Here is a 23,257-nt window from a genome sequence, read left to right on the forward strand (position 1 = left end):
ATATCATGGGACTAAATGTATTTAGAGAAGCCTCTCATCCAAGCCCCAAAGTAAACACGTTGTGGACACAGTTCTTGGGTTAAAACACAAACATGACAATACCATGTATTTATGAATAATGTATTTATAGCTTTAAAATGCCTTAATTACCTTGTAAATGGTTCATAAGTAAGCTAATATATTTAGAGTATCTCATATACTTACCTTCATTCAGTCACTGTATCGAGGTGCCGCAACAGTAGCCTATTTTTTCTAAAAAGTATTGTTGTTGGTCTATAATGTACTAAAAATATGAATTTAATAAAAATGTTATGTGAAAACACACTTTCCAGTGGGGAAAGTGGAAATATGCCACTTCATTTAGACTTGTCAAGCAACCAAAAAACTAGTCACTACTCACAATACGTCCGCATTGTTTTTTGACAGTTCGTTGACTGTGAAAATAACCTGTGTTTAATTATTATAAATCTTGATATTCTGCCTTCACAAATGTTTAGATGTTTGAAAGGGCTGTAATATTTCCTGTGTGAGGGCAGGGGTGAAGTCACATTTAAACTACTTAGACATTGTGTACAAAGGACTTTCAGTGATCCCACAAATAGACATTAAGTCAGAAACGAAGTCAGTTTTTCAGATAAAAAGGGGAATAAAGAAGAGCATGCGGTATGATTTACATTATCTGTCCATTAAATTTCTAATTACCCCCATAAATGTACAGATTAGTGGATCAAAACAAAAATAATATCATGATAATTTATTTTGCATACAGATTAAAAACATTAGTTCCATTAAAATATGCAGTCAGGAAGCAGTAACAGTTACATACGTATATACTTACAACTGTATGCCTGCCTTCGGTTTTACCACAGATTCACCACTTAAGTAGCACAGTCTTTATTATTATTGTCATATTTTAGCAATATGCAATAATTCAAATAGAAATTATACACAAAACGTTGGTATGATATTAACTATACACTGATTAACACGGGACTATTACTGGGAGGATGTTGTCATCCAGGTCGACTGTCCATGTGTGACCCCATCTGAAAGGATCTTATATCCTCTCCGATGAATTCAGTCACTGTGGGGATGAGAAATTGTGGTAGAAATCATTTAATTGTTTGATACAGATCTTTAAGAGTCTAGTTAAAGGAATAGTTCAAACAAAAAATTCAATTCTTTAGCAAATCTCATAATGAAAATCCATGTTCATACCATACATTGTAATACTGAGATGTCTACAGTCACTTGTAGCATTAAATTGATTTTTTTAGGACCAAATAATATAGATTTTTTTATTACGAGCCATTTATTGGTTATTGGCCATAACATGAAAATAATTATTGTCTTAAATATATTTTATATATAATTATATATAATATTAAATATATATATATAAGTAATTTCTTTAAAAGTAATTTTTTTTTTTTGACAAAATAGTACAGAATTTGAATATAAGCAATTTAATGTTTATTGGCCAAAACATGAAAATAAATATTGGCTTATCATTCAAAATTTAAATATCGTCCATCTTTAGTATGACATATAAAATCAATTATACCCACCTTCCTCTAGTGTGATGTGCTGCATCTGTGAAGGGCCCGTGAAGTCCGGGGGTCCCTCCAACTTTAGACCGGGGCCTGTGTCTCTTTCAGCGGGACGCAGCTGGTGCTCCCAGCTCTCGTATTGGCAGTATGGAGGTGGGCACAGGTCCTGATAGCGGCTAGTGTTTGATGGAGGTGAGGAACACATCTCTTGGGGGCAAGGACAGTGTGGATATGGAGAGTGAGAGAGAGGAGGAAGGGGTGAGGTTGAGATCGGACTGCTGGCAGGGAATGGGCTCAGAGAGCAAGAGTGAGAGGGAGAAGGTGAGGAGGACAGATAGGGAGAGTCAAGCCACGGAGAGGGAGACGGGGAGGAGGAAAGAGGTTGTGAGGCTCTTGGGTACATGGGAGGAAGAAGCTCCGTGAAGCCCAGCTCCAGGCTCTCAAAGCTGGGATGCCTTTCGGTCAGGGCACCTCGACCTCCACCATCCTCAGCAACCTCTGGTTTACGCCAGTAGTCGTTCTGGTAGCCATGCGAGGAGTCAGAGTACTCATTGGGATATGGAGGCAGGTGGAAAGACATGCTTCTGTCATCAGCGGATAGGTCTGACCTCATGTCAACAGTGCTGCCGCTCCCCATGGGGCAAAGCGTCACCCCTTCCAGGGGCAAGCTAGAGGGACGGGACAACAGCGGATGTTCCTCTTTAAACATGACTAGAAAATGAGGAAAACACAGAAGCCAACAGATTATAGCACTTAGTGACTTTATTATGCAGACCTCCATTTATTGAGATGGATGACTCAACATCACAGATGTAACATAATAATCCGAAATCATATTTTATAAATTTAATATAAAATGACAAGACATATTACCTATTATAAAAATAATATATTTTACATTTAAAATGTACGTTTAATTTTCAAAAGCTATAACTCAGAAACACTCATACACTCAGAAATCATTCTAATACGATGCTTCAGGTGCTCAAGAAACATTTATTATTATTATCAATTTTGTAAACAGTTGTGCTGTTTAATATTTAATATATGTAGAAACTGTTTTTTTTCTGGAGTCGTTGATGAATAGAATGTTCAAAAGAACTGCATTTATTTGAAATGGAAACCTTTTGTAATATTATACATGCATTTACTTTCACTTTTGATCAATTTAATGCATTCTTAAAGAATAAAAATTATTATTAAAAAAATAAGATAAAAATTGTAAAACTGTTCTTCAGTGATGCTATTTGGAACATTTTATTGGAGATCAAAACAACATATGATGAGCTAAAAGTGCCTTCAGATTATGAAAGAGAATCTGTTCTTCATTACACACAACATGCACAAGACATATTTTGCATCTCTTGTCAACAGTACAGATAAATACCATGTGCAGAGGGAGCATAGCTAATGGCTGCCTGTGTAACACTCACTGGGCAGATATTTAAAGCAATGTGTGCTGCTCCTCTTCCTCTTCCCATTGGACACATACAGGGAGACAGATACTGGGTGGTTCAGTGAAAGATCGTTATAGGCTGGCACCCGTACACATAGCAAATTCTGCACCATAGAAAATACAGACATAATTAGTTCATTTATTTGCAATTTACACACAGTGTAAATAAAAACAGTGACCTTTTTCATAGATACAGTTTATGGTGAATTTACCTCATCGCTTTTGTCCCTGTCAACATGTGCCTCCTCCTCCCACTGGACTTTGCCATCTAGAAATAGAAAATAAGTAAAAAATACAACATCAGCACCGATTCTGTGATATTATGTCAGTTTCTTCCTTTGCATTCATCCAAGCTATAATTTTCACTACCGTTTTTAAAGAAGTCTCTTATGCTCACCAAGTCTGCATTTATTTAAAAATACAGTAAATTACAATAAATACAGAAAATCGTAATTTATATTTAACCGGACTCTTTGAAGTTCAAATGAACAGCTTTTCTGGTAATTTGCATTAATGTAAGCCTACTACAATACCTGATCCTCTCTCCATAAAGAAAACTCTGGAGGTGGGTAGAAAGTTGGTCCCACCTAGAAGTAGTTCCTCGCCTCCCTCTGCTGAACAGGAAGTAAGACTGATAGACTCCACTACAGGAAGCTCCTGTGCAGAGCGCTGTGCTGCAGGCAGAAATTTAAGCTTAAATTTGAGTGAAGATCATAGTGTATAGGATGAAAATAAAAAGAGAAAAAGAGACTAATTACACATAGTTGTTTCAGTTAAGCATAACTGTGATTTGCCACACTCACAGCATTCAATGGGTAAAGACGCCACCTGCAGGGCTAGGACTCGTCCTGGGGGGATGATGGGTGGAGACAGAGGAAGGTGTGTGCGGAACACCAAACGCACTCGAGTGTTCTTTCTCCCAACATCTGTCTCTCCTTTCCGGAGTTCAATGTCAGAGTTCCTCAGCTTTAAAATACCTGCACAGTCAATGCTGAGAGGGAAACAGGAATTCAGGTATGATCACTTACTGAGGTGTCTATGACATACATTCAGGGCTCAAGAGTTTTACAGGGCAGTCATGTTGTTCTCTGGGTTGAGTGGGATGTCCAGGAGTTTGGTGCCAGCCTGGATGCTCTCCTGACTAGCTGTGCCAACCATCTTCCCTGTTACTCTGTGTGGAGAGAAGTATTTCACATGTTAAGCCATGGATCTACCATAAACCCTTTTTGTTTAATACTGCGAAATATAATGTGAGTGTTTTACCTGTGTATTTGATAAAAAGGATGAGGACGTATAGATCTGTCATCAGCAGTTCCAACAAACACCTGTAAGGAAAGCGGCTGTCTCTCAGTATAACCTACGAGCTGGAAACAAAGCAAAAAAAAAAAAAAAAGAGCACAAAATTAACATCAATTCAATTTGCTGAGGAAAGCTGAGGAAATTTCAATGTTTTCTCATTTCTCATTTTAAATAGTGGCTGTTTTCAAATATGTGAAATTCCACAGAGGTCATGCCTTTTGTATTAATTTAATTATTTGATATATGTATTTATTTAATGTTACTTTTATTCTGCAGACCAACAAACAATCTCAAATTCAAATCAGTAATACAAGTAAGTAATGTAGAAATTCTCAAAATTATGAAGTAACAGCACCTACTGTACAGGACTGTACATTAAAGCATCACCTTCACTACTGGATGGCCTCCAGGTGATGCCTTTACTGCTCCTCGACTTCCTTCAGTTTCATAATGAGCGCGATGGTGTGGTCTGGGCTGTACCTCTATGCGCAGTTCATACTGATCAAACTGTGAAGGCAGCGGCCAGTCAAGTGGCGGCAGTGCATTAGATCTGAGGCAGGATTAAGGAAGCAGAGACAATGTGAGGTAAGAGGTCAAAGATCAACAATATTCAGATTTCTATCAGAATCTAAACCTAAAATAGATTATTAGTGATTAGTGTTTCAAACTATAGTATGCTATCACATTATCACATGACCTCAGAATACAGCATGTTAAATTCAGAAAATGGAGTATATGTATCATCTTGGAAATAAAAATTATTATTTTCTGTAAAAAGACTTTTGACAGTCTTACCAAATATTTAAAGTTTAAATTAATACATTTTTATTTAAATTTATTAATTTAAAATATAATGCGATAACGTGATGAGGTCATGTGATAATATATCATATTGCTCTTGAAATTTTTGCATTCTTTTGCACATTCTATTTTCATGTAGTATTCAGTGGATAATTCACAGTATGCAAGAAGTTGTGTACAAACCTAAAGAGAGGACTGTGAGCGCTGGCCCTGGTTCTGCCCCAGCCCAGAGCAGGAGGCACAGACAAGTAGTCCATCCCTAGTGAGGGAGGCTCCCTTCTCAGCTGAGCAACATCTGGGAGGGGGCAGGGAGAGGTCTGAACGAGGGTCAGCTCTGGTTCGATATCTCTTGATGACATCTGGATTAGCACAGGGATTGTGAACACCCATAAACACACCAGGATGGTCATATGACAGAGTGAATTCTTCATTTAATTACCAGGAATGGATCATCAGTAAGTTTAACAGACATATTTAAAAAAAAATCACCTGTTCCAGAGAGGTCTTCCTGGTCTTTTGTGGGATGTTGAGCTCACAGCTCGCTGGAGCCTGAGACTGAGCCGAGGTTTCTCCCGTGTCTGGGAGGGAGGAGAGATCTTCGGAGTAGCTGCTTCTGCGGGAGGTGCTGGGGGAGGCCAGTGGGGAGTTCCTGCGCTTTTTGCCCCCAGGAGACGTGGGACGCGAGGAGGGCGATAGGCAGAAGTGGGCAGCAGCTTCGTTGAGCTCGTCCTCCTCCACCAGGAGAGAATCACAGCTGGAAGCTGGACTCAGCCATCCACGAGATGAGGAACTGGAAGCAGGGCTGGGGCTGGGACTGAGGGAACCTGCCCCTGTCATGACATCACGGTAAGAGTCCAGCAGGGGCAGGTATAGACGCTCCCTGTCCCAGCCACCCCCGCCGTCCCAGTAACTTCCCCCTGCTGGACCTGAGTCCTCTTCAGGGGAGATAGTGGTGATCTGGATGCTGGGGCACTCAAGCACTCTAGACTCTGAAACCTAGAACAGAAAAAGAAGAGGGTGCGATATCATTCAAAAAAAGAAAAAATAATTGTGATATCACTGAACTATTACAACAGCGCTGCAAGATAACTAATGAATCTACAGCAAGACTGAAACACACAGCAGTGTTTTTTATAAATGAAAGATTCTTGTCAGGCAGTTATTTTTAGTGAATTAAAAACATACAACATGTAGACTGACACCTGAATGAAACACTCTTATCAGTCAGTTGCTCAGGTTTTTTAAGTGAATCAAAAACAAGCAGCAGAACCAGTGTAGTCTGACCCCTGAACGATATGACGCTTATTTTTAGTAAATCAAACATATAAATCTTACAACTACCTGTAAATTTTAAATCAGTGTAGCTACTGACTATTTCTTCATATGCAGTGTTATTTAACATTATTTATATACTACTATACCATTTTTTAATATTGTGTATTTGTATTGTAATTTTCATTTTAGTTTAAGTTTTAAGAATTTTGTTATATGCTTTTGTCATTTTCAGTAGTTCAACATTTTCAAAATGATTTAGGTTTTAATTTTTTTTTGTTAAGGTTAGGTTCTTCCTCTAATATTTATTTAAGCTTTACTTCAATTAATGAAAACTATTTTTATAGTTTTAGATTTAGTTAACAATACTGTTTATATGACAATGTGTAGTTTAATATTAGTTAAAGATCAGACTTTTCTCATCATTTGGCAATGAACTTGCATTTCTTTTTTTCCAGATATTTTTTTCCATAAAGGTACTAAAATAGTTATTAATGGGACCATTAAGGGACAGGTATTGTTATGAGGAATCAAAAGCGAGACTGGAATCATTACATTTTTTATGATTCCACAGCCTATTCAAGGCTCTGTTTAATTGTATTTTTTTGAGTGAAACAAGATATTCAAAGAGTAACGACTTTATCTTATCCTTCACAATGAGATTACAAAGACAAACATGTTTTTCTTTGGAATAATGTACAGATGAATGATGTACAATAAAGCCAAAAACACGTATTAAATAAATATTGTCGATTTTGGTTGACTTTAAATGCTAAAGGATACTTAAATTTAATTGAACTCTAACATTTATTTGCAGCCCTTATGTGCCAAAATAAAATATGCACAACAGCTCATGGCAACCAATTCTGTTCACAATAAACATTACTGGGTAACAAAAACGAACTCCTGAAATTAAAACCAGACCTCTGGATTTATTTCACCATAATTAATCACAATGTGTAACACGATGCTTGTATCAGGATGTTCTAAAAATCAACAATTCAGGCAAATGTGCCTCCCACCTGTATTGATCTTGCTGGCAGACTCTCATATGTCCCACTGAACTCCCCGACTAATGCCCGTCTTGGGGGTGGGGAATGCATCCCAGCCCTGCGACCAGCTGACGGTGGGATACCCAAGGGTTCGCCAGCCTGTGTGGATGTCAAGTGGGTATCTGTAAAAAAAAGAAAAAAAAAAAAAAAGAAAGAAAAAAAGAAAAAAAAAAAAGGTTACTGTACATGGCAAATCAGGCTTTCCGAACTGCGAGCATATGCATATGATATAAACAACTGCTGAAACATGAGACACGAGGCCTCTCATTGGAAAATCATAACAAACACAGGGAAGCCTTTGTGGAGACGTCATGTATTATTTCCACAAGTACACACAGACTTGTTTACTTCAGAAAACATCCACAAGGTTTTCCAAATGGGGTGATTTCTGAAATCTCACAACTCTCAAAACTGCAATCTGCCACACCAAAACATTAGCACCGCAATGACAGTTTCCACAAAAATGCTAGGTTCTTCAGTTAATGTTTCTACAAAAAACTGGGGTAACTCTAAACACATCAACAAAAACCCAGTAACTTTATTTATTTATTTTTTCTTATTTTATATGGGTTCTGTCATGAGGATTTCTGAGCTCACTTGTTTTCTTCACATTCCTTCTTGCATTAATAGCAAATATGTACATTTTAACGAAAAACATAATTATGATTATAATTTTAATTAAAATAATATTTTAACCTAACATATCTTCATTTAACATAAATAATTTAATTAATTAAAAAAAAACACTTTTTATCTGATTGAATGTTACAGATATTATAAAAGCTACTTTAAAATCAACCTTTCACGCTGGAAAAGTCCATGTTTGCATCCACCGCTCTATTGTTGCTGTAAACTATGGTTACCATGGTAAGTGTTTGCAGGGCAATTGTGAAGTTCAACATTCAGTACCTACATAGCAATTTCTAATCCTTCAAGTATGATAAAGGGTACAAGAAAATAAATAATTAAATATGGTAACGCTTCAGAATATAGTAAACATCTGAAGAAATCACTTGCAAAGTGATGCGGTGTGGACAGAAACCTGAAGTGCATGTTTCCACAACTTCACACCAGAATGAAGGCGGAGGAAGGGTGTACAACAGAATGTGTGCCAGGAGGGGGAAACAGGGCAGAGAAAAGGAGGGAATATTGGAGGGAGGTATCTAAATGCATGCTCCGTAAACAGAGATTGAGGGTTCAGGTCCAGATGGCAGCTGTTAACTCTGCTCACACGCACAGCTGATTAAAAACACATTGCACTGTGCTCCACACTTACCCATAAACACACGCACACTTCAGCAGATAAAATTTAGTTACATGGGCAGTGAGTCAGACTACATGAACATTATAAGCATTCTTTAGAGACATTAAAAATTGTGCCCCTTTCTAAGAGTAAAGACATTCAAAGTCTTCTAAAATATGCACAGTGTACTGCCTATGGGTCAAAATAAGGATATAAGAAGGATGTCCAAGATGATGAAAAAGTGAAATCCTTTAAAAAGCAAGCTCAAATCACAAGATCAACTTCTTTATATGGGTTTCATATAAAACATATCTACAAAAATCTAATAACTACAAAAATTATAGTTTTCTAACAATCATCAAGCAAAACCTACTCAAATATTTTCTTTCCACCTTAAATAAATTGCTGTCCACAACTTAGGCCTAAATATTATTTTAAAATTAATTCAAACATATCTGTGAATGTAAAACAAAATTGAGCCATTAATATAAATAAGTGTCCTTAAGATTGCTTAATCTGACCTGAACAAATCGTTCCCTCTCATTAAAGGTGAAAATGTGTGATTAAAAAAAACAAAAACAAAAAACTTAATGACCTGGACTCAGCATGAAGGGCCTTTCTATTTATATATATTTTTTAAGTCACGTGACAACAAAATGGGTTTAATTGCTGATTTGCCAGATAAGTTTTTTTTTAAATGTTAATAATATTTTAAAGCAAAATTCCTTAACAGTATATTTTAAAGAAATAATGATTATTAGCCAAACTACATATTCCACCTTAAAAAATTATTATGAGAAAAATATCAGAAATTACTTTCAATAATTCAGAAATTTAAAAGATCGGCTTTTTTAATCGTCTGAATAGTAGGCTATTTCTATATGTATTTTAGGATAAGAAATTATCGTCACGTCATTGACCCTTTCACATTTGTTTTATATTTTTAAAACAGATTTACATTTATTTATCATGCACATATTCCGTAGGATTCTGATATAGGCTAGCCAAATTAATGTAACGCTAATTATTTATCCAAGGCTACTAATACAGCGCCCTATAGCAAAGTAACTGCCTGCTCAAGGGGACAACAGAGTTCATTTATATATTAAGCTTAACTAGGTTCTAAGTTTTTAGACCTAGAGTATCAGTTACCAGCCCAGACCTATAACCACTCATGTGCACCATCCCAAAATGTATAGCTTCGCCACCCGTTCCATCTTTTCATCTGAGCACTCATACCGGCGGGTTCATGGTGCGTCTGGCCGCTCTCACTCTCTTCTGGGCCGCAGCGGCTCTGGCGCGGCGGATCCTCCTCGAACACGAGCTTGAACTCGAACTCTCCCTCCTCCCAGCCCGAGCCCGGCGCGGCCCCCATCGCTCACTCCGAGAAAAGTACAACCAAGACCGGCTACAGATATATCACCGACTCTCTCACTTCTCAATATCGGGTTCGTTTAAAACTCATACAGCTTTTCCAGAATGTCACCGTGCACGGTCCGCTATCTCCTTCATGCGACTTCCTTTTATTACAATAAAGAATTAAAAGTTATCCTCAAGCTGAAGTATCACAATTGCATGGATCATTTTCTTATCTCCGCATCGCCCTTGCAGTTTATCACTTGCTCATCTCTTTAACTTTTTTTTCTTCCAAGTAGATTCGCTTGCGATTTCCGTGACAGTCGGTTATTATAACTTCATCTCACGAACTTCCATCGTCCAGAACCGGCCATGTTCACAGCCTCAAGTCCCACATACATTCACGTTCAATAACAAATATCCGTTGAACTGACATTCATCCCATAACTCCTCCACCGCCATAGAGCAAAAAAGTTACATCAAGTTCTTTTTCGTTCTTTACCCTTAATTGCCTTTGGGCGGGTTCCTCAGTACCGTTACGCCCTCCATATTCGCTATTTATCCTGTCAATCAACAAACCCCCTCTTTTATTTTTATTTTTTTAGCTTTACATGCCCTCTTTTGCCAGTGAGCACAACCACATATTTTACAGTGAAGTATAACTTTATGATACCCACAAGAATCTATTCCAACACACTTTTTTTTTTTTTTAAAGCAGAAACACATTGTCTTCTGTCCAATAGAGAATTCCCTGGACAGGCACCAGTGAAGCCTTGTCTGCCAAACAGGTTCTGAGAAATACATATTTCATTCCTTTTCCACATGCTTAACTCAAAATAGTGGCTATTTTTGTTTTAGACAAGACACTGATGCTGAAGGCTGATCCATCCGTGACGCCATAACGATAGGTATGCCCCTCTCTCTCTTCCCATCATACTTTCCCCCTTCTTTGTCCCTCCCCTTCCTTCTCCCCAACTCTTTATCCCAGTTCTCCCTCCTTCCCCTTCCCCTGAAAGATCTGTTTCTCATTATCCTCTGTAGTCTGCACTCTGTCTGAGACGGGAGATGAAAAACTTAAATAAACGTTCTCTCTCTCTTTCTCCTGCTCTCTGACAATTCTCACAATAATTATCTTTTGTCTTATTTTAAAGCTCGTCTCATGTTTGATCCTTGGGAGTGAGCTTTCCATGGCATCTGTTGCTTGATAGAGTTGATTCACAAAGGCATCCGTCTGGCATTCATCAGTGCTGGAATTACATTCTCATTTAATTTAGTGATGTGAATAGCCATAATTCTGGAAGAGAATAGAGCATATAAAGAATATGAGCCTTTTTGAAATGGGATCTTATGGTCTTAAGCACAGGGCTTGATTGTGAGGTGGCACATTTCATTAAGTTATAAAAATATCAGAGTTATGCATGAGCTTCTCATCAGCAGCAATCTGTGCGTCTTTAGATACACACACACACACACACACACACACACACACACACACACACACACACACACACACACTAGACCAAAAGCACATTTATGGGAGAATGTTGCCATCCTGTGGACAACAAAGATAGCTAGTATATGTTTAGTTCCCACACAGCCTCCAATCACGTCACAATGACATATATGCAGATCTGATATTACTATAAACTTGCCAAGCAATGATTAAGCTGCTCACTTTGGTGTTCACTGAACCCAGTCATGAGAGTTTGGAGAAGCTTATGTTACTCATGGGAAACAGGTCACTAAATAATGACCCATAGGTCAGAAATAAGGAAGTCACCCCCCCACCTCAGAAATTTCTCATATATAAGAGTACTTTTCCAGTTGGAGCATGCATGGTTAGAAATGTGTCATATTTTCGTTAATGGACACCGATGGTCTTTACTCTTGCAACGGGTTAGTGTGTGAAAACATATTTCCCTATTCACTGACATCTTTATACCATTAACTCTAAAAGGGAGTTTTATGTTTTCAGTTTGAAGAACTTTTTAACCCTATAAAGCACTGTAGCCTATACCTGTACTGTCCTTCTTCAGGCCATGGTACATGTGTCTTCTTAAGAAGTACAAGTAAGAAGAACTTTTATGTTGTTAGTAATATTTCATTATATGATATTTTTCTTTCTTTCTTTCTTTCTTTTTTTTTTTTTTTAGAAAAATCATGTTAAAATGTAAGAATCTGATATAATACATGGAGCATATTTTGAGGAACAAGTTTTATTTGTACACCTCTCAGTCATAATTGCATTGCATGTTTGCATGTTTTACCCCACATAATTAAAACTACAGAGCTTTGATCACAAAACTAAAATATAATCTAAGACATATTATTGGGATATAATCTAAGACATATTACTTTTTTTAGAAGCCTCTGAAAAAAAGTGACTTTTTTCACTTAAAGGGATACTCCACCCCAAAATGAAAATTTTGTCATTAATCACTTACCCTCATGTCGTTCCAAACCCGTAAAAGCTCCGTTCATCTTAGGAACACAATTTAAGATATTTTTGATGAAAACCAGGAGGCCTGTGACTGTTCCATAGACTGCCAAGTAAATAACAGTGTCAAGGTCCATAAAAGGTATAAAAGTCGTCGTCAGAATACTCCATCTGCCATCAGACGTGCATTCTGGGTTATATGAAGCGACGGGAACACTTTTTGTAAGCGAAGAAAACAAAAATAACGACTTGTCTTGTCAACAGTCTCCTCTGTGTCTCTCCATATCACCGTATTCTGTGTATGCTCTTCTGTGTCATCAGCGCCACAAGGATGTGCTGTTTCTACATGTATTTAGCTTTGATTTGAAATAAAACAGTGCATCCTTGTGGCGCGATGACACAGAAGAGCATACACAGAATACGGTGATATGGAGAGACACAGAGGAGACTGTTGACAAAGGAATTATTGAATAAATTTGTTATTTTTGTTTTCTTCGATGACAAAAAGTGTTGCTGTCGCTTCATTTAACCCAGATTGGCAGATGGAGTATATGGGGGTAAGTGATTAATGACAAAATTTTCATTTTGGGGTGGAATATCCCTTTAAGCTCTATATTCAGCTAAATGATGTATCGAATATGACACTTAACAAAAAATATTTTGTCTAAAGGTTAAAAACAAACAGATTTTTCTTACTATTATTTCATATTTTAGGCTTTAAAGAACTTTTTTTTTCCACTTTAAAGAACCTTTTGCGTGATGTAACGTTTTCGTGGATGGGGCCATAATTTCCTCATGGAACCATAATGCCAAACAAAAATCTAGATTTTTAAGCATTTTAAGTATTGTTAATGCTTACCAAGTGTTGAAAGTGCCATATAGCATACATTTTCTTGGATGGACCTGACTCCTGTGTTATAATATACTATAATAAGGGAATAGTATACCTTACAAATAAGTATGGCTTCAAAAGACATGGAATATTGAAGATGAGTTGTATGAATCACTTTTATGATACTTTTATCCAATTTATTTATTTATTTATTCTTTTTTTGTTGTTGTAATTTCGGAGTCTAACAGTAGGCCTACCAATCCCCATTCATTACTATATAGAAAAAAATATGCTTCTATTTCTGTTTCTCCTACTGTGTTACACAGAGGAAAAAAAGTCAGGGAACATGCCTGTGAGCAAATGGTGCTAGAATATTCAACTATTCCTTAAATAAACAGAGAAAGTTGTATAGTAATCTATTATAAAGTACTACCAGATAAGTTAAAGCCTGCAGGTTAGAAAAAAAGAACCTTGTACTTTTGTTGTGGAACTGTGTCATACATCTCACCCACACCTTCCTGTATTCTCCTTGCATGCTGTAGCCTGCAGGTTAGAAAAAAAGAACCTTGTACTTTTGTTAAAGGAAAAAGACATGGAGAAATTAGTATGTTGAAATATTAGGGAGGAGAAAGGAAGGGGAGTGGAGTAAATATGAACATGAAACTAGTAGTTAAGGAAAGAAGCAGCTGGACATTTATAAGTACAGTAAGTGTGTTTGATTGCTATAGTATATAAAATTTAATAGAGTGAGATCAAAGAAAGATAAGAATTTACAAAATTTAGAAGACGTTATTTAAAAGTTTATCTGAGGCAGGGAAAGAAAACGAGAGATCGACTTGGAGACCACACAACCTAACCAGGTCCATCTGGTCACTTCAGGGGAAATACAGTTCAGCCATTCAGATCAGCCAAGTGTATTGGTAAGTTAAAAGAAATACTCTTTGATTCTATTCCTTTTTTTCCTTTATTTTTCTCTTTCATCATTTCCCAGTTTTCTTATTTTAATAAAGCCATCCTTACAGAAATGTCCAGTTTCTCAGTTTCACACATCTTTAAGGCTCCGAGGTCAACTTTAGTGACAGCATTGCAAACTGGACAATCTTATCTTCTTGCACTGTAGGGATAACAATACTGTTCACTACAGTTCATTTTGCAACTACCCCACGTATTCTTTTTCATAAAATTCCTTGCTTTATGTTCTTTTAACTTGACTTTAAATATGGTATCCTTTTCTTGATAATAAAAAAAAGTATGTGTATATAGCTGCATATTTATAGAACGTTTTTTTTCCAGATGTGGGTGAGTGTGAGAATGTGATCAGTGGATAAAACAGCAGTAGTGTTCCTAGTAGTTGAGCTCAAGATCACACAGCAAGTTGTAGCATGCTGTTTTCAGTTTTTTTTTTTTTAAATTGATGGCAGATTACTGGCAGAATTGCAGTATTTACATGGTTGCTGAGAGCCCATCCTTGATACTGGCTCATACCTTATTTGCATCTGAAGGAAATATTATAAAAGGAAAATTCCTCAATAACTTATAATACATCATTTGGAATACACCAATTGGATAACCTGTGATTTTTCAAAGTTGTTATATTATTGGAGCATGTTTACATGGAAAAACTGTTTCTGTCTTTCTACTGTACTTCACAATTTCATGTTTAATTCAATGTGTTACTCACATTGTAAATCAGCAGTTTTTGATACAGAGCATAAAAATTAAAAGTTAATTATTTCCTTTCCTTTTACTTTCCTTTCCTTTCCTTTCCTTTCCTTTCCTTTCCTTTCCTTTCCTTTCCTTTCCTTTCCTTTCCTTTCCTTCCCTTCCCTTCCCTTCCCTTCCCTTCCCTTCCCTTCCCTTCCCTTCCCTTCCCTTTCTGATATGAAAGCATTTTCCAGCATCAAATAACACTGGTTTTTGATTCCACCAGTTTTTCTGACGTCTTCATGATGGGATCAGATAATAGGAACACCTCGTTAAACATGACAAACCATTCCGAGGATAAGAGCATTTTGAGTAACAATATCTCTGTTACCTTTGGGGCCCTCATCCTCAGCATTGTCTTCCTTCTGGGCGTTCCTGGCAACCTCTTCATTATATGGAGCATCCTAGCACGTGCCCGCAAACGCTCCGTCACCACCCTGCTCATTCTCAACCTGGCTTGTGCAGACGGTTGTCTGATGTGTCTGACGATTTTCTTTATAATATACCTAGCCAAGCAGAACTGGATATTTGGAAGTGTCATGTGCAAGATGCTTTTTTACTTGTGCAATACAAACATGTATGCTTCTATTATGATCATTACGCTAATGAGTCTACACAGACTAGTGGCAGTGATGTGGCCCAAATACTTGACTGCCTGCACTCGTAGACGGACAGTATTACTTGTGCTTGGAGGCCTGTGGATTGTCGTATTTCTTTTGGCACTTCCTGCTTTGATATTCAGAAGAGAAATTAAGAATGTCAATGGGAAGGAACGCACTGTGTGCGCAACTCATCACGACTGTCCACAGCATGTGAGTTTCTATGCTCCATTAATACTTGAGAATAACACTGTATATCAAACTGCTCAGCATTGTACTTCACATTTCTCATATCACACCACAGACTTGGTCTTGTTTCATATAAAACAGTTGTACTTCAAAGAGGCGGCCGGGGCCCATTAGAGGGCCTCAGCAAAGTTCTAAGGGTGTCACAGAATGACTGAAAATTATTAAAGAGTTAGTCAACTCAAAAATTTATATTCTGTCATTATTTACTCAACCTAATGCCATTCCAAATCTGACATTCTCTCTTCTGCAGAACATAAAAGAAGATATTTTGAAGAATGTTGGTAACCGAACATTTGCGGTGATCCGTGAACTGTCCTTATATGGACAAAACATGCAGCAGAAATTCTGGAAACTGTTTTACAACCATGTTCTTCAAAATATCTTTCTTTGTGTTCATATAAGTTTGGAATGCCATGAGGGGGAGTGAATGATTACTCATTAAATCATATTAAAATAATTTAACTTCATTAAACTGTATATAATTATTCATATATTGACACTCCCAGTTTCTGTTACTAAAAATATCATAATTAAATACTGAAGTAATAATTATAGCTTATATAAGGGGACTTTGAATGTTATGTTGGATAATTGGGGCCTTTAAGTAAAAAAGACTGAGATCAACTAATATAAACACAATTGGCACCAATTTGGCTTCAGTTACCAATAATTTGAAAACAGCCTCAGATGACTTCACTATTAATATTATTGTACTACATGGGTGTCCAAACCCAGTCCTGGAGGGCCACTGTCCTGCGGAGCTGAGCTCCAGCTTGCCTCAACACACCTGCCTGGAAGTTTCTAGTATGCCTAGTAAAGGTTGGAACTAAACTCTGCAGGACAGTGGCCCTCTAGGAGCAGGATTGGACATCCCTGCTGTACTATAATACTAGGCTATTACTATAACAATACAAACCCCTTCGGGAGATCAAACTGATTATTTTATGATAATGAACAGCTGACTGTGCTCATCCCTTACACAATTTCATAATTCATACATAATTGTCTTTTATGAACAGGTGGTATTTCAGTACACACTTGAGACAGTAGTGGGCTTTCTGGTACCATATGTGATCATCGTCTGCAGTTATGTATGTATCCTTCGCCGCCTCAGACAGACCGTGTTCAAAAGAAGGATACGAAGTGAGAATCTTATTCAAGCCATTATTGTGACGTTCTGCATTTTTTGGCTTCCTTACCACAGTATTAATATAGTGCAAGTAAGTTGTTTTATTTCAACTATTTGGTAATCTTTTTTCCAAATCTTGGTGAGCACAATGTATGAATTGTCATTTGTCTTCTGGTCAGGTGGTAGCAGCTCTTACACCAAAGGAATCACAACTCAAAAAAAAGTAAATGAATTGAAGATTTTAAAGTATAGTCCACAGATATTACCCCAAACGCCAACAGAACTAAATTAACCACCTACTCTGTCTATCCCCAGTCTGGATAACTTCTGGCAGTCCAGCCGTGCTGTTATGTCCGCTCTGGCTTTTATCAGTAGTTGTGCCAATCCTGTCCTCTACACGTTTGCTGGACGCTCCTACATCAAAGCTGATGGCCTGGCATTCATGGCCAGACTCTTTGAGGGCACTGTCCTGGACTATAGTGCACAGAGAAGCACTCAGACCACAGAGGCCACCAGGCTCTAAACCTCATTGGATCACAGACACATAAAAATGAATCTTGGACAATAAATTGTATACTTTGTCATCAGTTTGTATTGTGATGGATAGAGTAGGGATGAAAAAGGTCAACAACTTCCCCTAAAGACCTGTTTTTTTTAATTTATCAATTGACTGAATTCCATTATAAATTAGCTAATGTATTTATGCTGCTTGCAATCTTTTCAAAATCAGCCTTCAAGTTTGTAAAATGTTCATACAAACCAGACATGCCCGCAGCCGTTATTTCTGTTAGTTTAGCTTAATGATGCTGTTCTTTATGTGATTATTTCTTCTTTATTGAGATAGTATATCACTGTTTTGGTTTTCAATGATACCTTTATGACGTGATTTGACATTTCGAGCTGTTCATGATGCCAAACGAGCAATCACTCTGATGTGCCGCGATTATAACCATATATGGCGTGATGTTTATCATGTTAGATGATCGCGTATGTCTTATAATGTACAATGTGATACCTTATTTCCCTTCCTGGATTATATATTTCTCGGAAACATGTTACTGATGTGGATTTAGTATACTTATATGTCTTTATGTACCAATGGATGTGTATTATTGTATATGCCTAGTTATTCATTATCCTTTATTGTATTTCTTGTGTTCCAGACTAATGCCTCTACTGCCTGTCATTGATAATCTCCTATCAATACATTCCCTAAACCTGATCACTTGTGTCCTCATCCTTATACAATTTCTGTGCTCTAACCGGCACTCAGGGGGTTCACTCATCCAAGTCTGAATCAGATCTTGACAGTCAAAAGTCTCTCCAACATGCAGTAATCAAACCCTTCTGGACTTCCTTGTTGGAAATGCCCAAAACAGTTTAAAGGCCTATTCAATATAATAATTTTGTTACACACAAAATAATTTTAGCCACTAATCTATATTATGACTGAATGATATGTTCTCTGTTATGGATCAGTGATTTTAGCACCCAATCTCTTTTATATTTGGCTATTTGAATTCACAGCTAGTACACAAGTCACACCATGAATCAAGCATATATTTAAAAATAATTTATTGTAGCAGTTTCAAGTCCTCACTGACAGTATATTGCTGCCATCTTTCAGAGTAACAAGCAGATATGGACAAACCATACTATAGAATACAGTTATGTACTTTAATCTTGTGTACCATAATTGGGTTATATCTCTAGTAAAATAAAGGCCAGTGGACCTTATTCAAATACATACTAGAAAGCCAGGTCACATGAAGTAAACACCTAAATAAAATAAAGGAAAATCGGAATTAATACAATACAGACATTAGATAAAGGTAGCTATTGACTTCATAGCTGGGATTAAATGAATTACAAACCCGATTCCAAAAAAGTTGGGACACTGTACAAATTGTGAATAAAAACAGAATGCAATGATGTGGAGGTTTCAAATTTTAATATTTTATTCAGAATACAACACAGATGACATATCAAATGTTTAAACTGAGAAAATGTATCATTTTAAGGAAAAAATAAGTTGATTTTAAATTTCATGCATCAACACATCTCAAAAAAGTTTGGACAAGGCCATGTTTACCACTGTGTGGCATCCCCTCTTCTTTTTATAACAGTCTGCAAACGTCTGGGGACTGAGGAGACAAGTTGCTTAAGTTTGGGGAATAGGAATGTTGTCCCATTCTTGTCTAATACAGGCTTCTAGTTGCTCAACTGTCTTAGGTCTTCTTTGTCGCATCTTCCTCTTTATGATGCGCCAAATGTTTTCTCTTGGTGAAAGATCTGGACTGCAGGCTGGCCATTTCAGTACCCGGGTCCTTCTTCTACGCAGCCATGATGTTGTAATTGATGCAGTATGTGGTCTGGCATTGTCATGTTGGAAAATGCAAGGTCTTCCATGAAAGAGACGACGTCTGGATGGGAGCATATGTTCGTTCTAGAACTTGGATATACCTTTCAGCATTGATGGTGCCTTTCCAGATGTGTAAGCTGCCCATGCCACACGCACTCATGCAACCCCATACCATCAGAGATGCAGGCTTCTGAACTGAGCGCTGATAATAACTTGGGTTGTCCTTGTCCTCTTTAGTCCAGATGACATGGTGTCCCAGTTTTCCAAAAAGATGTTCAAATTTGATTCGTCTGACCACAGAACAGTTTTCCACTTTGCAAACCAACAAAACCACTCTCATTTAAAATACATATTAGCTTTCAGTATTACTCTAAAATAGGAATACAAGACTGTACTTACATAATACAATTCAACGGTCCATCGGTATGACTGCAAAAACATGTCCTTTTGATTTATAATTATTTACATTAACAAACAGTCAGAGTTTGTAACCCCCATCCCCACAAATTATTAACTGGATGAAAAGTGAAAGTCATGACATTTGCCAAGTGTGGTAACCCATACTCGGAATTGGTGCTCTGCATTTAACCCATCCAAGTGCACACACACAGCAGTGAGTAGTGAACACACTGTGAACACACACCTGGAGCAGTGGGCAGCTATATCCAGCGCCCAGGGAGCAACTGGGGGTTCAGTGCCTTGCTCAAGGGCACTTCAGCCATGGGTACTGAGGGTGGAAGACAGCACTGTTCATTCACTGCCCACCCACCTACAACTCCTGCCAGCACTGAGACTCAAACCTGCGACCTTCTGGTTACAAGTCCAATTCTCTAACCGTTAGGCCACAGCTGCCCTCATATCAGCCACATTGCTGTACAGTGTGGAAAAGAAAAATAAATCAACACTCTATATGCTGCTTGCTATACTCTAAATATTGTAATATCATCATGTAGCTTTCCCCCCAACCAGTCCTTTCATGTTTTATCCATGGTTTTACCGCATTGGTTCTGTTTGATTGTAAAATTAATAATGGTTTATTTTTCACTTGTCAACTCTCATTAGGCGGAGGATCAGGGTTTGTGGGTCGTGAACTGACACGTTTGCTGAAAAGCAAAGGTCATGAAATTACAATTATATCCAGGCAGCCTGGCCCAGGACAAATATCATGGGTATGGGGTAAATTACATTGATATGCACTGAAGTCGACTTTTACTTTTGATTTTTGAACGTGTGCATATATCAGCAGTTAATCTATATTTGCTTTTAAATACAAGTTAAATTAATACCAAACATGATATGAACCTGATTAGCTACTATGTTATTCAACATCATAATAATAATTAATTACCTCACTCTGGAGTCATTCATGAATGTATGATGTTAAAATACCTCTTAAAGATAAAGTTCAATCTAAATGTTGCATTTTGGTAACTTAGACCCATATTTACCTGTCCCAACAGGCTGATGTAGAGTCACGTGAGGGTGCTGTGAATGTAGCAGGGGAGAATATTATGAATCCTTTAAGATGGTATGGATTTTTTTTCTTAGTGACAGTGTATATAAATAATTACATTCAAATAATGATTCACTGATCTTCACTTTAGTACGGTTATATTAATATCATCTTAATTTTTTTCTCTAGGTGGAATGAAAATTACAGAGTCGAGTAAGCCGAGTAAAAGCAACCAAAATTCTTGCCCAAGACATTGCTGCTTCACCTACTCCTCCACATTCATGGGTGTTTGTTACAGGAGTAGGTAAATAAGGTTTTTTTTTTTAGCAAGCTAGAATATATATATATATATATATATATACACACACATACAAATAGTGCTAGATCTCATCTGCAATATAACAAAATATAATGTAATAAATTACATTTCAAAATTTGTTAAAATTGAAAAAAAGTTATTTCATATTGTAATAATATTTTACAATATTACTGTTTTTACTGTATCTTTGATCAAACGTCTTTGTGATCATAAGATCATAAGAGATCGTAAAAGACTCAACAACAAAAAACTTACTGATTCCTAACTTTTAAACAGAAGTGTAATTTTGTACTTTCTTCCACTCACCCTCAGGTGCAGTGTTAGGGCGTGACGGTGGCACCATGAAACAGATGTTGATTCCCTTCTGGCTTGGCCTGGATGGGACACTTGGCTCAGGACGACAGCCCTTCCCTTGGATCGATGTGTCAGACCTTGTTGGCATCATCACCTATGCCTTGGAGCCCAAAGAAGGACCCCCATCCACAGAGCCTGATGTATTTAATGGAGTTTCCCCTTCATTGAATACCAATTTTGAATTCACTAAGGCATTGGGCAGGTCTCTAAAAAGACGTACTATCTTCCCTGTGCCTGGCTTTTTCTTGGATGTCTTCCTCGGTTCTGAGAGAGCTGTTATCCTCACACAAGGCCAGAAAGTGGTGCCCAAGAAAACCCTTGAGTCTGGCTTTGTGTTTCAATACCCAGATCTTACTTCTGCTCTAAAATTGTTGGATATTAGCAATCACTCAAAACAGAGAAGAGACCTTTTAAGCATACAAGTGCAGTATATTTCTAATAATATATAATTTTTAAATTTAAATTAAGCATAAAAAAATAAATCTTGATTGTACTTGCATGATTTATTGTACATACTCAGAAAGACACATTGTTCTCAGCTCCTTTGTCTGTCCCCCTTAAGAATTACTTATATTTATCTGTGTGTTCAAAATGAGCACTTCATTTGTAAATAAATGTTTATATGAAAATTACTGAGTCCAGCTGTGGTATATTCCATCATTATGTAATCATAGCAGATGTTATGTGTCTCATGACTTTGAGTGGCTATATTTGGCTCATCAGTCTGATCCATGAGGTCATCCTCTGAGTCTACATGGAACATTTACATATTTTTCTTCAAACACTACATTTAGAACAAATGCACGTCAACACATGATAAAATCTGTATATGGACACAATTCCACTACTTACACCAACTATTTAATGTTAGATATACTTATTAAGCTTTCTAAGTGATGCATTACATTACAGATTGCTGAAAAACTATAGAAATATGGCCAAAATAATAATAAAAACTTGTTAACCTCAAAATGAATCATGTTCATATACAGCACAAAACTGGTAGTGGAATGTTTTACTATCCAAAATACTGCATATATATGAAAATACTCATGAGATACTTGTGAAGTCGACATTTCTGGTGGTGTAATATAGTATAATCCATGTAAAAGTATTGAAAACGTTTTAAATTCTTTCATAATTATTATGCATGGAGCTATTAAGACATGGGGGTTAAAATAAAAAAAACTAAAAAAGGTGTTTAAAAAGTTTTTTTTTTTTTTTTTTGTGAAAATTGTAAATGTACAGCTTTCCTTATTATTTATTTAGTTTGTTCCAAATGGTTAAATCATTTAGAAAATGATTTTAGAAAAGAAATTTGGTTTGCAAAGAGCCAGTTTCTGCTTGTGTGAATAGTTTTCTTAATAAACTAGATAATTTCATAATGTATGTATATGTTTTTATTTTCCAAAATATAACTCTGAACACATACAGCTTTCCCTTTTAATTTATATACATGATGTGTTTATAAAAAAAAAAAAAAAAAACGTCACGCATTAACTACCCAATCACTGCGAAGGTATTTACATAAACACCACCCTGAACGTTCGGTCGAGGTTAGTGTTTAATATTTTAACTAACAAACAAACAATTATCTGAGAAACGAAGCTGACCTGAAATGTTTTACTAATATATGTTTTAGAATGGTTTTACTTCCCATCATCTAAATGAGTCACCGTCATTGTAAAGAGTCGTGCAGTGGCGAGGCTAAATAAAGAGGTGCAGTCTACGTCACACTCCGGAGCGGAAGGAAGCTTACTGTAGAGGTCACTTACTGAGTGCTCGTCACT

General features: G+C 36.9%; 2 protein-coding genes and 1 long non-coding RNA gene across 3 annotated transcripts; 2 read left to right on the forward strand and 1 right to left on the reverse strand.

Moving 5' to 3' along the window:
* Positions 1–741: 741 nt before the first annotated feature.
* LOC109063520 (nuclear factor of activated T-cells, cytoplasmic 4-like) lies at positions 742–10,556 on the reverse strand. The gene is made up of 13 exons (XM_042777029.1): positions 9,913–10,556; positions 7,401–7,552; positions 5,596–6,102; positions 5,290–5,465; positions 4,693–4,855; positions 4,270–4,370; positions 4,076–4,177; positions 3,810–3,997; positions 3,540–3,680; positions 3,219–3,274; positions 2,984–3,110; positions 1,569–2,261; positions 742–1,084 (listed from the first exon to the last, which is right to left on the reverse strand). The coding sequence occupies exons 1-13, from the start codon at positions 10,046–10,048 to the stop codon at positions 1,014–1,016; spliced, it is 2,613 nt and encodes an 870-aa protein (XP_042632963.1). The 5' UTR covers positions 10,049–10,556; the 3' UTR covers positions 742–1,013.
* A 3,390-nt stretch (positions 10,557–13,946) lies between these two features.
* Positions 13,947–18,201, forward strand: LOC109063519 (leukotriene B4 receptor 1-like). The gene is made up of 5 exons (XM_042777058.1): positions 13,947–14,218; positions 15,229–15,814; positions 16,870–17,070; positions 17,159–17,202; positions 17,295–18,201. The coding sequence occupies exons 2-5, from the start codon at positions 15,245–15,247 to the stop codon at positions 17,500–17,502; spliced, it is 1,023 nt and encodes a 340-aa protein (XP_042632992.1). The 5' UTR covers positions 13,947–14,218; positions 15,229–15,244; the 3' UTR covers positions 17,503–18,201.
* Positions 18,202–20,124: 1,923 nt separating this feature from the next.
* Positions 20,125–22,154, forward strand: LOC122148834. The gene is made up of 3 exons (XR_006162670.1): positions 20,125–20,869; positions 20,984–21,098; positions 21,426–22,154. It is a non-coding gene; the product is annotated as an uncharacterized LOC122148834 (long non-coding RNA).
* Positions 22,155–23,257: the final 1,103 nt, after the last annotated feature.

The sequence above is a fragment of the Cyprinus carpio genome, chromosome A2 (genome assembly GCF_018340385.1).
Source record: "Cyprinus carpio isolate SPL01 chromosome A2, ASM1834038v1, whole genome shotgun sequence".
In the NCBI taxonomy this organism is placed as follows: Eukaryota; Metazoa; Chordata; class Actinopteri; order Cypriniformes; family Cyprinidae; genus Cyprinus; species Cyprinus carpio.